At 41.7% G+C, this 16055-nt stretch overlaps 1 protein-coding gene across 2 annotated transcripts in view; it reads right to left on the bottom strand.

The window, feature by feature from the left end:
• Window positions 1–343: 343 nt before the first annotated feature.
• Window positions 344–16055, bottom strand: part of limd1a (LIM domains containing 1a) — a 17170-nt gene continuing 1458 nt past the window's right edge. Inside the window, exons 2-9 of one of the 2 annotated variants that reach the window (XM_020608527.1) lie at window positions 15717–16031; window positions 10666–10767; window positions 6966–7033; window positions 5701–5763; window positions 5146–5276; window positions 4112–4163; window positions 2444–2512; window positions 344–1900 (exon numbers count right to left, since the gene is read on the bottom strand). In XM_020608527.1, coding sequence (XP_020464183.1) covers window positions 1766–1900; window positions 2444–2512; window positions 4112–4163; window positions 5146–5276; window positions 5701–5763; window positions 6966–7033; window positions 10666–10767; window positions 15717–16031 — 935 coding nt within the window. In that variant the 3' untranslated portion in view covers window positions 344–1765. Of the gene's footprint in view, window positions 1901–2443; window positions 2513–4111; window positions 4164–4237; window positions 4383–5145; window positions 5277–5700; window positions 5764–6965; window positions 7034–10665; window positions 10768–15716; window positions 16032–16055 lie in introns of those variants that run through there. The other variant, XR_002275571.1, reaches the window with a different exon arrangement.

Below are 16055 nucleotides of genomic sequence, written 5' to 3'. Positions count from 1 at the left end.
TCTTGAAAGTTATACTAGGTCACCAGAGCTCAAACTAGCTCAACCTCCATAATCTTCCAACAATCATACATAAGCAAAGTGTGTATTATCAGTCAGTTTCTAAAAGTGGAGCCCTTTTTCCATGTTTCTCATCACCAACATAATGTACATCCACTCCTGCATGGACACAGACAGTGGCAATGCCATAATTGCACTGTGGACCAATCAAATAATGCATTCGTGTTAATAAATAAGCAGTTTTGTAAAGGTACCACTAAATAAAGTTTTAATTGCCTTGAGTGCTAACAAGATATTACACATGCCAGTTTTCCAATACATTCATGGTTTTCCTCCAGTAAAAAGGCCTATTTCAATGCATTTATTAAACAGTTTCTTTACAACAATCATACAGGATATATGTTTGCTCTTCACCTTAATCTAGGGTTGGTTATGAAATTAAGGACTTCAAATGTAAATATTAACTTAATATCAATATTAACATCTGGATGGCAAATAGCAATCGAAACGGTCATTTCCCACTATAAATTAAATTAGTATTTAAGGGGCTTTGCACTAAAGTAAATCAGTATAGGCCTACAGCTTTTTAAAATACACAAAGTTTGTAAATATAACAAAACACAGATCTACAGGCCTAAACCTCTTCAATGGTGTGGAACATGCTCCTATGTCCAAGTGCTTAGAACAAACTGTATAACAAAAACAAACAAACAAACAAAGCTGCTTATTTACTAGTAGAACCATTGCTGCTCAGACAAAACAAAAAAGAAAAGTAATAAAAATGTTTTGTGTGGCTGAAATGATATGCACTGAGTACAGAGAGGCATTCCAACCTGGAGGAGTTTAACAGGTCAAGTTTAGGTTGAAATGATTTATTGCATATCAGTGTTTGCATATGAAAAATGAAGACCAACATACTGAGGCCTTTCACAGATGCCTGTGTAGTTGTCTGATTTCCCCAATGGCCACTGGTAAACAGCGTGAGAAGGAAATGAACACTTTGTATACAATGGTAACTCATTACAAATGGGAAAATAGGGAATTACTATTATGACTTCTTTCTATAATATTCAACAATAAAAGCCTCTTTATAAATTGTTATCATTGTGTGTAGAAGCTGTTGTCCTCCCTCCAGACTGGAGGAAAAATCCAAACCATTCTGTGAAATGCCTTCACTGATTACACAAAGCAGTGTCATGTAACTGAAACATTATTTTTAAACATGTCAATGAGCAGCAACTTGTCCTTTCAATCTGACTGAAGCATCAGGTACCTGTCATCTGAGTCACATTTCACAGTGGACTTCATTTTTTATAAGTGATCATCCTTATTAGAACCTGTGAACACATTATTTATCGATCAGTTTTGAACTTTATTTCACAGCAGACGTGTGAATGTTAAGCTGAAGGCACACTGTCTAAAATTATTTGACTATTTACACAGACAATGCAACTGATATTTACATAACAACAAACTTAGGAGATCACTTCTGCAAAGTCTGCAGAACGCAGCGCTTCACTGCATTCAAAGCAGAACTTTGGTGTATTGCAATACTTGATTACTGAGTTAGAAATATTTTAGATTCTGCATAATTGAGACTTCATTACCATTCCTGTCAAAGTACACAGCAAACCAGAGTATGGTTTGGTGCATTACATTAATCAGTCCTCTACAATAACAACTGTACATGTCTGCTCCTGCTGTCCAAGTCCCTCTTTGGCAGTTCCTCCACAGGTCCACCAGGCGTCTCCCTCCTCCTACAGCAGTGTCAGTAGGAGGCAGCAGTGATGGAGGGGGAGCAGCCAGGCTCAATGTGCTTCAGGTGGCACGAGTGGCACAGAAGGTGGCCGTTCAGAGGGTAGCAGCGGTGGCCCTCCTCGTCGTTCAGCTCCATCTTACAGTCCTTAAAACAGCATGAGAGGGACACATTTGGTCTAATTTCTGCTCTGCAGTGACCTTATTTCCAACTGCTGAAAGACTGATAAGAACTGGAACTACAGGCTTATTTCTTCATTCACAAAGATTTAAACTTCTCATCATTAGTACATCTCTGGCCGATAAAGAATTTCTTCATCTGCCATGTGGCACACAGTTATGTACAGAAAACTGTACATAAAGATACATTTCCGACATAAAGATGCTCCTCTTTGAACAACATGGAGGACACAAGCACTCAGCAGTTAAACGCTGCTCCTCACAGCCCACTAATCCACTCATTTTTATTTCCATGAAGTGAAAAAACAGCAGCCCTCAGTCAGAATTTGGCAAAAAAAAGAAGAGTAAAATGATGATAGTGATGAGGAGGTGTCACACACCTGGTCTCCCCAACAGTACATATTATGCCAAGACATGATTTGGACTTTGTTAAGGTGATCAGTGGCCCTCAGGAACTAACTAAGCATGTTTTCAAATGCAAAGCTTCATTTTCAGCCATGTTTTCACCCACCTCACAGTGATAGCACTCCACGTGATAGTCTTTGTCCATGGATACAACTCGAATAGTTTCATCAGACCCCTAGAAAGAAAATCCAGACAGACACGAGGCAGAAGACACACTGTCTTATTCTGATAACATTCTCAGTCTGACAAAAGCTTCCAAAGATCAGTAAAAAGCGTGAGCACACCGATAAAAGGCAAAAGCTGCATTGTCTGTAGTTTAAGCATAGAGCCATTCTGTTGCTGCGTTATCAGTGAAGTTTAATTATAGTTTCCAAATTTATGGTTGAAAAGTAAGAAATCATACTTGGGACCTTTGTGACAAAAGAAACCATACTGGTATCCACAGATATCGACCCAGAATATCAGAGCTAGGAGCAAAGATGGTAGAAATCCATTTACAAATATCCTGTATCTCAATGTGTGTATTCATAAGTGTGTTTCCTTTTTTGGTAAACTACTTTTTCTGCCACAGTAACAGCTCGGATAATTGCAAAAGACAGACTTAGCCTCCTACCTTTGTGTACACACACACACACACACACACACACACACACAGAGCACCTCTCCTCTAAATAACTGGTCTCCCTGCTTGCTAAAAGGGGAGGGCAAGGGACATTCCAGCAAAGTCAACTCTAATTTTGGACATTTCATTGCATTTGCCAGCAGGTCCTGGCTGTGTGTGAATCACACCTCTCCTTAATATCCAACGGCTCTTCCTCTACACTACATCAGCTCACAGCTTACAGATATTAGGCCTCACATTGTGTTGGCCTGTAGTCTAGTGGGAAATTTGGCTTTATTGAACTATTTGCTATTTCTACAGCAAAGTTATGTGTCATAAGTGAGTAAATATGAGCAGATAAGGATTTAAAATCTGCTGGTTTCCTGTCGACTAAAGGTCCACTTGTAAAGGTGAACAGCTTCAAGATACACTGAAGGTAATAAAGCTGACCAGTCATGCTGTGCTGGAGCTGATGTCACACTCCCTGTACACAGACAGTTTTTAAAGTCTGTTCATTGTCCTCAGGACTCTGACAGGGCTCGATCCCCAAACACTACAGCTCATACTATATACACCACCAGTGACTCAGATCCACAAGAGTGCTAATTATCCTCCAGAGTCAGGTAAAAAAATCCACAAATTTATGATTATGTCATATATATATATATATATTTTTATTTCATTTACATATTACATAAGAAACCTGGCATCTCCAGCACAGTCAATGCCTCAGTCAACAGCAACCGCCGAGTGTCTTTTAGCTTTATGCTGGTATGTCACTTAATATTTTTAAATGATCACAGTCACTTGTAAACTTGTGGTTGGGGTAACCTTCATTACCAGGAACAGAATCACCACAAAATGTACAACACAGATATGGCTACACAATATTTGGATAATATTAATATTATACTACTTATCAGAGCATGCAACAATGTGCACTTAAGAAGTCCTAATCATATGGTTAAAGCTTAATCCCAACACATATTCATAATTTTACACTGTATGTATCAAAAGATACTTTATTCAAGGATTAAAACTGTGGCAATGTGTTAGATTTTGATCCAATTTTACTTATCATTGATTTGGACATGTGATCCACAATCCCCTGATATAAGAATTTAGTTAAAAACATAGTGTTTATGACGTGTGATATGATGGGCGATGTGATACCTCTGTGGGCAGGATGGGCTGGTTACAGGCTGCACATTTAGGGGCCAAGACCCTGGGACAGAGAAAAACATGTTAGAGATTCACTGAGATTCATTCACCACATAGTGCAAATATAAAGGTTCATACTTTGGTGTCTCTTTCTTAACCTTCAAACCCAGTCATCTTCTGCTCTTTCTGTCCTAACACTGACTAGATTGGAGATCCTGATTGGACTCAGGAGATGCCATGTTTGCAGATGTGCGGGTTTTCCTGCACATATGTGATTCCCCAACTCCGAAAAGAAGGAGAAAAGCAAAAAAGCAAAATGAATTCATTTTTTCCAAACACATGGCTGGCAACTGGAAGTCTGCAGGGATAACAAAGGGCCTCTCAGCATAGACAGGCATGACTGTGTCCAAAAGTCCAACACTTACAGTACACACAATAAGATTTGTCTGATTTAATCAGCGTAGCGAACATGTGGGAGCTGCCAGACAGTGATGGGCCATGTGCTCCAATGTGCAGTACATAATGTCTCAGCAGAGAGAAGAACGGCTGTAACTGTAGAGCTGCCGCTCAGCTCGAGGCACTACAGATGCCGTTTTTGATGATTCATATTTAAAGCGGTTTCTACAAGTGGCAACAAGTATCCTCACACACAAAACCTTGATCTTTCAGTGACATGTTAGATGCTTTCTATTTGTCCTTACAGGGCATATGAATGTTGAGTTGGAACAAGTGGAGCCATGGCTCCACACCACTGACTTTTCACACCTCTAACTGGACAGGGATCTTTTCTCCGTCCCCCTCCCCCTCCTTTGACTCAAACTCTTATGTGTCTGCCACACGTGGCAGAGAGAAACTCGGTCATCCTGTGCAGACATTCTCAGCCTGATCCTGCAGTAGCATGGACCAGTGACGAGGCTGTGCTCTGATTTATCTTGCAATGTAAAACCCAGACATTTTTTCCCCGTGTTACCCTACATAAAATTAACATGGATACATCCAGGTCACGATTCTTACTTTGAACTAACTGGGCAACAAGTGAAGTTCACCTGTGGTAGTCTTTGACACAGTAGATCTTATTTTCAGTGTCCACGGTGAAGGGCACTCCATCAAGGCTCTCGTTACAGATGACACAGCGGAAACAGCCGGGGTGGTAGGATTTCCCGAGGGCCTGCAGGATCTATAGATGGAAATTAGTCAGTTAACTGAACATCTGAACATCAGTTTGCAACACCAGTTTCATACTTCCCAACTATTTTTATCCAACAGAATTAAAAGTTGTTCTAAGAGATCTCTTCCTTTAGGTTACATTTTTAATGATCTCTGGCGGCAGCTGAGAATAGGACAGAGATAAGAATGCTTTGTGTGTCTGTTTTGCACGTGTGTGTGTGTGTGTGTGTGTGTGTGTGTGTGCATGAGAGAGAGGGAGAGAGAGAATGAGAGCTACACACACATAGCAAACCTTTCTCCTGAGTCTTTATCCAGATGTGGCCACAGAAAAGCTCATTAAAGATGAAGTAGCTCCAAGGTTCTGCTGAGGTCACTTGGTTCTGACCCACGCACATAAAAGCACACACAACTGGGGAGGAGTAAAAGACACTCACCATGTCCATGATTAGATGTCCACATGCGTTGCACTTGTCCACAGACTGCTGGAAACCAGAGTACTTTAACAGACAGAGAAAATCTGATGTTGATATCATTGGAATTTGGTTAAAGAATGACTGAAATCTCTGAGCCTCTGTTTCAGACTGAGCACTAAACTCCACAAAGTCTCCCAGTCATTATCCCAATTAACCTGTGTGATTAGCATGTGTATTAAATCCCATCCCTAAAGCTGCTAAAATCCCTCCCCTCATCTCTACAGTCTGTAATAAAAAAAAAAAAAAACACATAACAAGCGCCGTTTGCCATTTAGGTGTGTGGACTTTGTTAGAAAAGACAGAGAGCCAGGTCTTTAAAAGTAAATCTGGTGTGGTTCCTAACGCTGGCATTTCATTAATACAGCATTTAAATCACTCAGCTCAGCTTCGTTTGTTATTTTGCATGAGTAGTGTCAGTGAGGAAAGGCCACGCTAACTGGCCCAGCAGACAATCAACAGCACATCGAGGGAGCAATGTCAGAGCAAATTTAATTCACTATAAACCACAACTTTAATTGAGCAGCTAAAAGCTTCTGGTGGAAGGGTAATTAGATATGGTTTTATGCAGGGAGTGCTCCAAGGGTAAACATGCAAAGAGCTTTTGACAGTGTGAATACTTGCAGCAAACAAAGAAGGGCAGATTTCTTATGAAAACACAACACAGCTGCATGGGTTCCAAGTCCTCTTTTGTCACTAAGGTCTTAAGTATGATTTCTTGCTTTTCAACAGTAAAATTAATTTCAACCATGCTTTATCCTATGATGATGCACACTGAAAGTTTTCCATTTTGCTAACTACAGACTGCTGTGAATGGCCTGACCACCCTCCAACCTAGAAACCACAGCAAAGCAGCTTCTCCAGTTACTGACCTCCTGCCAGGGCCACCCAAGGGAGGAAACCGATACGAATCGGCTGCATTAGATGCTAAAAGGTGAGACACAATGTCACAGTCTCTGACCTAAATGTTTTATTCAGCTTGAAGGCTGACAGATTATAGGCAGAATTTAAGTAAGTGGGAACTCTAATGAACCCAGTGCACCTGATGGATGGTGATTTAATGGTCAAGTGACAGTTCCTTGTAAATCACATAGAGAGCTCTGTAGAACATGCAGCTTAGTGTGAGAAAGGTGCTGTGTCCAATGTCTAACCTAAGTCACAACAAAGGTTACAAGACCTCATATCTCAGTAGAGGGATACTAACTATTGACTGTGTATTGACCGCTCACCAGAAAGTCTTCTTCACAGAAAACCTTCCCTCCAACATAGTAGAAAGCCTTCCCTCTCAGCCTTCGACCTGCATAAGAGAAAAGAAAACATTTTCATTACTGGAATACAGTGAGTAGATTGAAGGAGACTAGACAGGGTAAGTCAGTGGTAGAAGGCTGAAAACGGCCAGGATGAGACTGGTCTCAGAGAATAGCAACAGCCCTAATGTATATAGATCATGGCGATTAATTATATCCACATGAAGGCAGTGAAGCCAATTGCAATATTTAGCTGAATCTCAGGCAGATAGATCAAACCAACAGATCTATGGTGAGCTTGTGTCTTAATGTAATATTGCTGGGACACAGAGCAGGCTGCAGTAGGACAGGGAACACATCTGGATCAAACGCGTGGGGAAAATGCTGTTTAAATCCAATTACTAGACAGGTGCAACAGATAAAACACTGCTCTATTGGATTTAATGGCAACCACAGACCAAGGCCCACATGACCTGCTATTGTTCTTCTTTGTTCCTTTCTGGTGTCTTTGCACATGTTTCCCGCCTGCTTTAATCGTTGTATGGGCTGGATCTGCGTGCACACACACACACACACACACACACACACACACAGCAGAACTTCCTTGCTCACTTCACTAGCTATTCTTACCCAGGACCCACAGGAAGAGAAAGCATTCCTCACATTTTCGGAGTGGGGAGGTGAGGGAGGGGACAGCAGGAGAGAGGAGGGATTAACCTTAGTGAACAGGAACCCTCTTTATCTCCCATCTCATGCTCAGTTTACCTGATTACTTTTATCCAGAGAGTCTCACAAACGTAGACACTTGGAAAACACACAATTCATGCTATGTCATTCTAAATACAGCAGAGAAACATAATCACAGGCAAAAAACCATACCATTTATACCAAGGTAGTGATCCCTTTTATATCTCTGGTGGTAGTAGGCCATCACTGCGGTGTTGCAAATTATGTAGCAGAACTGGTTTATGGTAACATGTGAATCTTATTTTATTTTTACAGGTACTTTATTGGTTACCCTAAAACAGACATGCATTATAAGCATATTTGACCTCTCAGAAGTTTATCAATTGATTTTCCACAAACTGTACCATATCACAACACAGAATCATAATATAACATTACACATTGTATATTTTGGTATAGGTTTAATCCATATTGTCCACACCTAGGGGAAAGATTTGGAATTAATCTACAAAGAGAAGAAAATTACTATTTTAGTCTAATGTGGGAGAAAAGGAACTCAAATAGACAGACCTGTCTTCTCGTCACTACAACCCCTACTGCTGTCTTTAAATCAAGAGACAATTAAAGCAAACGACATGGAGTGGCACACAAAAGCAAAAAAAAAAAAAACATTAACAATGAGCTTGAGTTATATGCAGAATAAAGAACAAAGAACAAAGAAACCCCATGACTCAATTTTAAATCAATGTCACATGAATTTCTCTGAACCAGTTATTCCCAACTACATTAGCTTACTTTATTAGATTAATCATTTTCATGCAGCAGTCAAGGTCACGTCAAGGGTCACACAATAATTTCCTCTTAAGTCATTTTGAATGGGCCACGGAGTAGACGTAGACCTGGGTAATTACCGATGACAGTGTCCCTAGAGGAAGGCGGGTTATGATGGAGAGGTTGAAACTGAGTTATGGGCCATTCCTCTTCTTCACATTCCTGTCTGTTGTTCCCAGTGAGTCATAGAGGGAAGGCTCTTAGCTTTGCTTAATTAAAGTCAGCAGTCAGCGCCGACTGTTTGAAAAGCACCATAAAGAACTGTGACTACTGTACTTTCATAAAAATGTCAAGTATCTGAGGGACAGAACGAAACAGAAGGTGATTTTCCAGTTATAATACTGTATGAATTCCCTTATGAAATCTCATTCAGAAAACAAAAAACTCACACTGACCCTACCATGACTTCCTAATCAAGTCTTAATCCTGTTCTTTCCTGTGAGTAAACTACTCAAGTGAGACATCTCAGCAAAAACCCAAATCTCTTGTATAGCTATTTCACACTTGCAGACTGTTTAGGAGAGACTGAATGTCAAAGTAAAGTCATTTCCTGCCCAGCTAAAGAAATCAATGTATGTTTACTTGACAAAGGAAAAGCCACTGTGCACGTATTAGAGTTCTTGCTGACAGTCTGAATACATTTGTCCCACTGTACACACCACCTGGGATGTTTGGTCGAGGTTCTGACAATCAAGCCACCAGATGTTAACATACCAGTGGATTCGGGACCAATCAGATCCTGGTTTGTATTCTCCAAAGCTTGCGGACTGGCCGGGATAAGGGAATGATAATAGGAAAGCAGAAAGAAACCCGTTTTCTGGCATGGATTGCTGCTCTGTGAAAAAAGGTGTGACAACAAAAGCCACACAGTGTGGTCACCGGGAAGGTCCACACATTAGTAAAGTCTTTTCCTGCATTTCATTTTACACAGAAATATATTGGAAGCAAATCTGAGAGAATCTCATCTAAGGAAAGGCAGTTGCTTTCTTTACTTTCTATTTCCCTCTCTTCTGAGATTTCCACATATTACTTGAATTTGCTACCATGTAATCCAATTCCTCTGGTTACAAACAGAGCTTTTTCTTTAGCTGGAATTGCATTGTACCCCTAACTGTTTGTAAACAGTCAGTGATTATCCTGGAGGGAAGCCCCCCCTGCAACAAAGTGCTGAATCCCAGACACGACGCCTGAGCTTCCCTAGCCACCAGGAATGTTGCCTGGGGGATCTGGTGGAGAGAGGACATGGGAGGAAGTTCATGGTCATAAAGCAGCTCAACGAGCGTGATGACTGCCTTGACAAGGAGGTTTTGGAGGGAGATGAAAAGGGATGCGTAATATTAAGGCACTGTACATTTGTCTGTGTGAGTTCAAGCATGAATGCATATGCATGTATCAGCGTGCCCCTGCATGCTGCTGCGTGGTGGGCTCTCGCTGAATGGACTTCCTATCCCAGACTGTACTCCCATCTCATTGCACACAGCTGACATGACAGCTTCCACTGTCCTCCTGGAGCCTGACCTACTGAGGGCCCTTACGCCTGCATTCCCCTCCAACTGAGATGCTTTTCTGCACTCACAGCGAACACAACCCTTATGCGCTCACGTGGAGCAAACTATGAGTGGTATTTGGTGAGTTACGCCCCAGCCCCCACTCTAAACATTCCTCTGAGCCACAGTGTTTTTCATCTCCTCTGACTTAAAGGGTTAAAGAAAACACAGAGATGTTAATCATACATGTGGGGGGGGGGGGTTAAGCAGCAAAGTCACAGATGTTGCAGAATAATGGGACTGAGCCGAGGTCACCACCCTGCTACAGATACCCTGCATACCCCAACATCTTATAATTGGGACACAAAATGTAATTGGTTAGAACAGAGAGACAGGTCATACTTCATCTTGGGGAGTGTACTGCTGTCCGGCCCGGAAGCCACAGGTAAATCATACATCTCATGAACCTCACCTGAGGTCTGGCTGTACTAAATAACTGTGTTTTAGCTCGGGGCAGGAGAACGACTAAAGAACAGGAGACCACTTTCATTTAAAAGAACAGGGTCTTTGGCAGCCTGTTATTCAGGAAGTGACATGTGTATTGACTGAGGAAAAAAGATACAAGTGTTTAAATGGGCTTAGTGAAGCAGGTATGCTGTAAATGTGTGTGTACTTACTACAGGCACTGCAGGTGAAGCAGCTGTCATGGTAGAGGCTACCCATAGCCTGGCAGGCCTGGTTGGCTCCATACACCGCCTTGTTACACTTAACACAAACTCCTGCAACACAAAACAGAATATCAGCTAGTCAGAAAAGTCACACACAGTTAGAGCAAAATAACTCATGGATTTAGTCACGTACTATGTTGAACCCTAGAACAATTCTAAGATACAAATAAAGTATATCACAAAATTGAATTGTGCCCATGTTACTATTAGATTAGTGTAGCATGTTAAAGGGAAGTAAAGAGTTGTGGAGGCAATGGTCCAAATTAAACCTGACAAAAACAATGAAGAGAGCAAAAAAAAAAAAAACCTTCGCAGAAATCAGGAAGCTAGTTAGGAGGCTGTAGCATTGACAGGGGAAATATATCCCTACTTGCTTATTTGACTTGGCTCAGGGACTCTGTGACAATAAACTTTGATCAAAATCTGTGTTCCTAGCCTAACCACACACACGCAGTCCATGTGGCTTGATATCAAGACACTGGAATAATTCATCCATTCACTCGTCCAAGCCAGAATAGATTTGTACCACATGTGCAAAGAAAATTAATATATTTTTCAAATGAAACGGATGATTTAGAAGAGTCTTCTTTCTCCTGTGTTGGGTGAAGAATACCACTTCAGGCCTTTAACCAAATTGCATAATCCCACATTTGACTTTGGACAGCTCATGAACAACACACGTTTTCCATGTGATCAGTGTGTTACAATTGTTTCTTATCTGGAGCTGCATGGGATCCAACTAATCTTTCATCACTCCGCTTTCTGTGAATCTCCATCCCTCTGAGCACACACTGTATGACATGGTGTGATATGACACCTGACATACAGACTGTGACGAGTGACAAGCGGCATCACCACTGACCCCATTGGGTGGTTAGCTAGCTGCTAAATCAATCAGACATGACACAATCCGATCATGAAGTCTAGAGTAACAATACAGGAGGGGGCGGTGGCACTGAGACTATGAGTTCCTCGTTTAGTCTGAGGATGTGTGTGTATGTTTTTATAGAAATACTCCCTGGAGACAGAACTGCAGCTCAGCAGAAGAGCGTAGCCTGGCCCAGAACCTCCTCGAACACTGACAAAGAAACTACTGTTTCCACTGTATCCAACACACATCACGCGGCTGCCTGCTCCAAAAACACACTCTTACATTTAATAACCCTCTTCAAATGTTTCTCCTCTAAGACCATCAGAAATACACTATACAACTGGACTATATACTGTATAATTCAACTAAAGCCACAGCAGGTGGCACATCATCAGAGGCCCCAGTGGCTGAAAAGAAGATTTAGAGATAATAGATGGGTATTATTAGAAAGCAAACGAATCTTGCCCTTATGTAAGCTATTTTGATTACATGAAAACACGATTACGTAGTCTTTTCAGCTCTCTGCTGAAATGAATGAGACTCCTTTAAATCAAAATCTTTCAAAGTTTTTCATCTGTAAAATTTGACGAACAGTTCATGTCAGAGGTCAGACAACATGCAGGCGTGATAGAGCATACATACAGCACAGTACTTTCAGGACTTTTTCCATTACCTTTATATTTTTTATAGCTTCAGTGTGTATGAGAGCAAATATACGGTAAACGTCCGCTCTCTCTTTACTTTTCCTGTTTCAAACTAAAAACTCTGTGTTTTCAGAGTAACCTTCTCACAGTTTGGGCCACCACAAATTTGCTGCTGGCCAGAGTCCCATATTCCAAAACAGTGGGATTATTCACGGCACTGGAGAAGCAAACCCCCAAACCCCACCTTTCCCAGCTGTCAAAACTCCCTGTGGATGGCTGCTCACTGGCCAGAACGCCACCGACTGAGAGTTTCCACTTTGTCTGATTAGCCCCAAGATTTCAGATTCATGTTTTACACAACTGCCACAGTGATGGCTTTATAAGCAGCAAAAGCACTCCATCTTACTTGTTAAAATGCACGTGAAACAAGATTTACTAACCTTTTTGTTTATCACACACGTGTCTATCAGATGAGCTTAACTATTTTATCCATTACTTTTAGCTAATTATTGGTTTTAACTACATCTTTCAACCTGCTTATCCATTAATTTTAGGTAACTATGGTCACTGCTTTGGCTAAATATCCATTAACTTTGGCAAACTATTTTGACTCACTAACAATTTTTTATTACATTTAGTTTTTATCTAGTGCAAAGCGTGGGTTTTCAATTGTATGAACTCACTCAGGTAAATGGAAGGTGTGTCTTCTTTCTGACTGTAATAGCTTGCAGGTTATGCTACATTTATCCCCAAGTATTTAGATGTTTAAGTATAATTTCAAAAGACCGAGTTTTCACACTAACAAGTGACTAAACTCCAAACACATCCACCACTCTCATTCATTGAAATGTACTGTCAGACACCACACCCAGGAGTGACACAGCATATTAAATTCAGGAAAACACCGCAGGCCACATATTCACAGACAAAACAGCCACAAAGACATGTATTAGAGGATATCACATTCACTCTTACACTCACATACACACACACATAAAAGTCAGCCTCCGAAGCCCACTCAGAGCAGAAGCCAAGAGTCCCTGGGAAGAGTTAAGACCAAGCTTTCCCCTCAACAACCAGATGGGATAAATTAATCTTCCATCTTGACACAACACACAACACAAAATGCTCCACTGAATGTGTGTGTGTGGGTGAAAGTCAGAGGAAGAGGGAAGGCAGAACGCTGGGATGTCCCACAACTTATCCCCTCTTGGATGAACTTGTCTATAAATCTCACATCCTCTCAGGCTCTTGTGGTCAAGGACAAAGAAGCATCCATGAACTTGTCCCTAAATCTCTCTGTTTGTCTGCTCACCCTTTCAGCTGCACCTCAGGCACCTCTAAACCCGTCTGGGACTCCCCTCCCCTCTGTATTATAAGACCTCATTTCTAAAATTCCTTGCTCTCTTCCTTCAGACATTCCTCAGTGTTCCCCCGGTGCAGCTATTTGGCCCCGGATTCATGTTCCCAGAACCTCCAGCTGCAGTTGTGCCAATCAGCACTCCGTGTACAGTTGGGAACTCTGGTGGATCCCAGCTCTGTGTATAAACACAGCTCAGTGAAATGGTTCAAGTCTGCAGTGGCACTGGCAAAGACTTTTAAAGGCTCATATTCAGTCCAGATGCGCACAAAGAAAAGTTACATTTCAATAACCTACAAATGTGGCAACAGTAAAGATGCTCAAAGGTCTGAAAAAGTGTTTTACCTATGCAGAAATGTGACGACACCAAAGTTTCGTAAAGAACATAGCCTACACAAGCTTTTTTTTTTTCTGCCATGACTCAGAGGATGAGCCATGTCCTTGTGGAAAACTCCATACAGGGAGCATGTGTGGGTTCTGTGGGGATGTGAATGGAAAAAAAGCCATATGTATTACTAAATCCTACACTATCCAATGCTGACTGTACACAGTGGGCTCTCCCACACATTTGTAATATTCACATTGCTGTCTATTTATGAGTCTTGTCGTGACAGTGGAATACACCAGAATATCTTCCCTTACACCCCAGTATAAGCATACAGGGGTTTAGGAAGGCTGTGAATTACAATCGTGACATTCCAGTGAGGCGGCGCGGGCGGCCTGTGCGTACGTATGTGAGTGTAATAGGGGTGCTTTGTGACTTTGAACACGATATCACCCATCTTACACTCTATCCGCTCCCACTGTCTTGAAGTGAGACATCGCGTGTTGGTGAACGGCCTTGGCTCCAAACAGCGGGCCAACACGTGAGCTCTAGCATTCTCTGCAGCAAACAAACTACTGGCAGCACACAATACCTCTCTTTTATTTACTGTATCTGCAGTGTGACAACAACCTCTCATCAGGGGTCACTGCAAAGCATGCGTTTTTTTCAATTGTGCATTCCTGATAGAGCTCATGCCATCCAGATAAAGCCACTGAACGTGTATGAACAAGCGAAACCAGAGTATTGAGCCGATGATGGACATTGTTCTCCAACAATCTGTTTCTCACAGAGTGAGCTAATGTATTATTAAAAATCTTAGTTGCAAGACTCTTCTTCATATATTGGTAATATTATACATTCAAGATATTTAATGCCTTCTATCGGAAGGATAGATCAGAAAAACTCAACAGGCAAGATGTGATATCTAATGTCACATCTAACAGTTAAAGCCTGCTGATATTACCCATCATCATTCTCCCTGTGCATTTGTGTTTATGTTCACAAAAGGAGTAACAAACAATGTGCAAACAAGCACTGGTCTATAGTAATGAAGTCATGTGGAAAACAGTGAATGCCAGTGTCTGTCAAGCAAACTCTTTCTGGGAGGGGACAATTAACTGAAGCACAGTTCTGGCAGAAGTGATCAAGCTCTAACTAATGAGTTTACTTATCACTGTTGCCTAGTAATCCATTAAATCTCCTGGCAGAAGATAAAAGGGCAGCATTCTCCTTTCTGGCCTTAACTCCACCTTTTACTACTAAAGGGTTTGTTACAGCTGCCAAGAGGGCAGACACTTAGTCATTTAAAAAGACATCACCAATTAGATAATTGTTCCGTCTGCGGTCCACATAAGGGAAAGCAAAAAGTCCGGCAACACTTGCAGTGTTTTGAGCAACTTTAATAAAAAGACCAACAGGCATGAAGCGTTCATCAGGATCTGTTAACAGTTTGGGTTTTCCTTGTCTGTGCATCTTGACAGTGGCTGAAGTTGTGCCAGAACTTTCTACTGTATCTGCATTCCACAGAAGAAAAGAGAGGCCTCCTAATGTCATCACAAAAATAACACAACTGGCATGCTCTCCTGATTAAGCCACAAAGCAAGAACAAGAAATGTGTGTGTCTGCCTAGGGGAATAATAAAGAAAGATGACAGTGTGAGCCTGTGTAACTATGAGCCAAAAACAAGTGGGTTTATGTTCTGAACTGTAAGTGGGCGGTTGTGTCATTCAATGGGCTTTACAGTAAAGGCCTAAGTGACAGAAGTCCCCTTGTTGGTGTTGGTGGTCTAAAATATCTTACCAAAGTAGTCAGCCTTTGGCTGGGCATCCATCTCTTTTTCCAGTCGCTTTGTTAGAGCTTCTAGTTTTATTTCAGCTGCTGAAGGCCCCTGTTCAGGGGGTTGCTTGAGGATAGACTGGCAGGGTAGTTGGACTGACTTGGGGGAACATGGGACCTCAGCTTCAGTACAGGGGGCCGGGCCACAGCTGGGTGTGTGGCTCTGACTTTGACCATGGCTGCTGTCTTTGGAGACACTGCCAGGACTCAGGGGAGCAAAGGTCACCTGCGCTTTGGGTTGAGGTGTTTCAGCAGATGCAGGCAGGACAGAGGAAGCTGGCCAAGCACCATTATGGCTAAAGG

This window comes from Monopterus albus, unplaced genomic scaffold, assembly GCF_001952655.1.
Source record: "Monopterus albus unplaced genomic scaffold, M_albus_1.0 scaffold93.1, whole genome shotgun sequence".
In the NCBI taxonomy this organism is placed as follows: Eukaryota; Metazoa; Chordata; class Actinopteri; order Synbranchiformes; family Synbranchidae; genus Monopterus; species Monopterus albus.
Note: the sequence above shows the minus strand (reverse complement) of the source record. Positions and strands in the feature narration are given on the sequence as shown.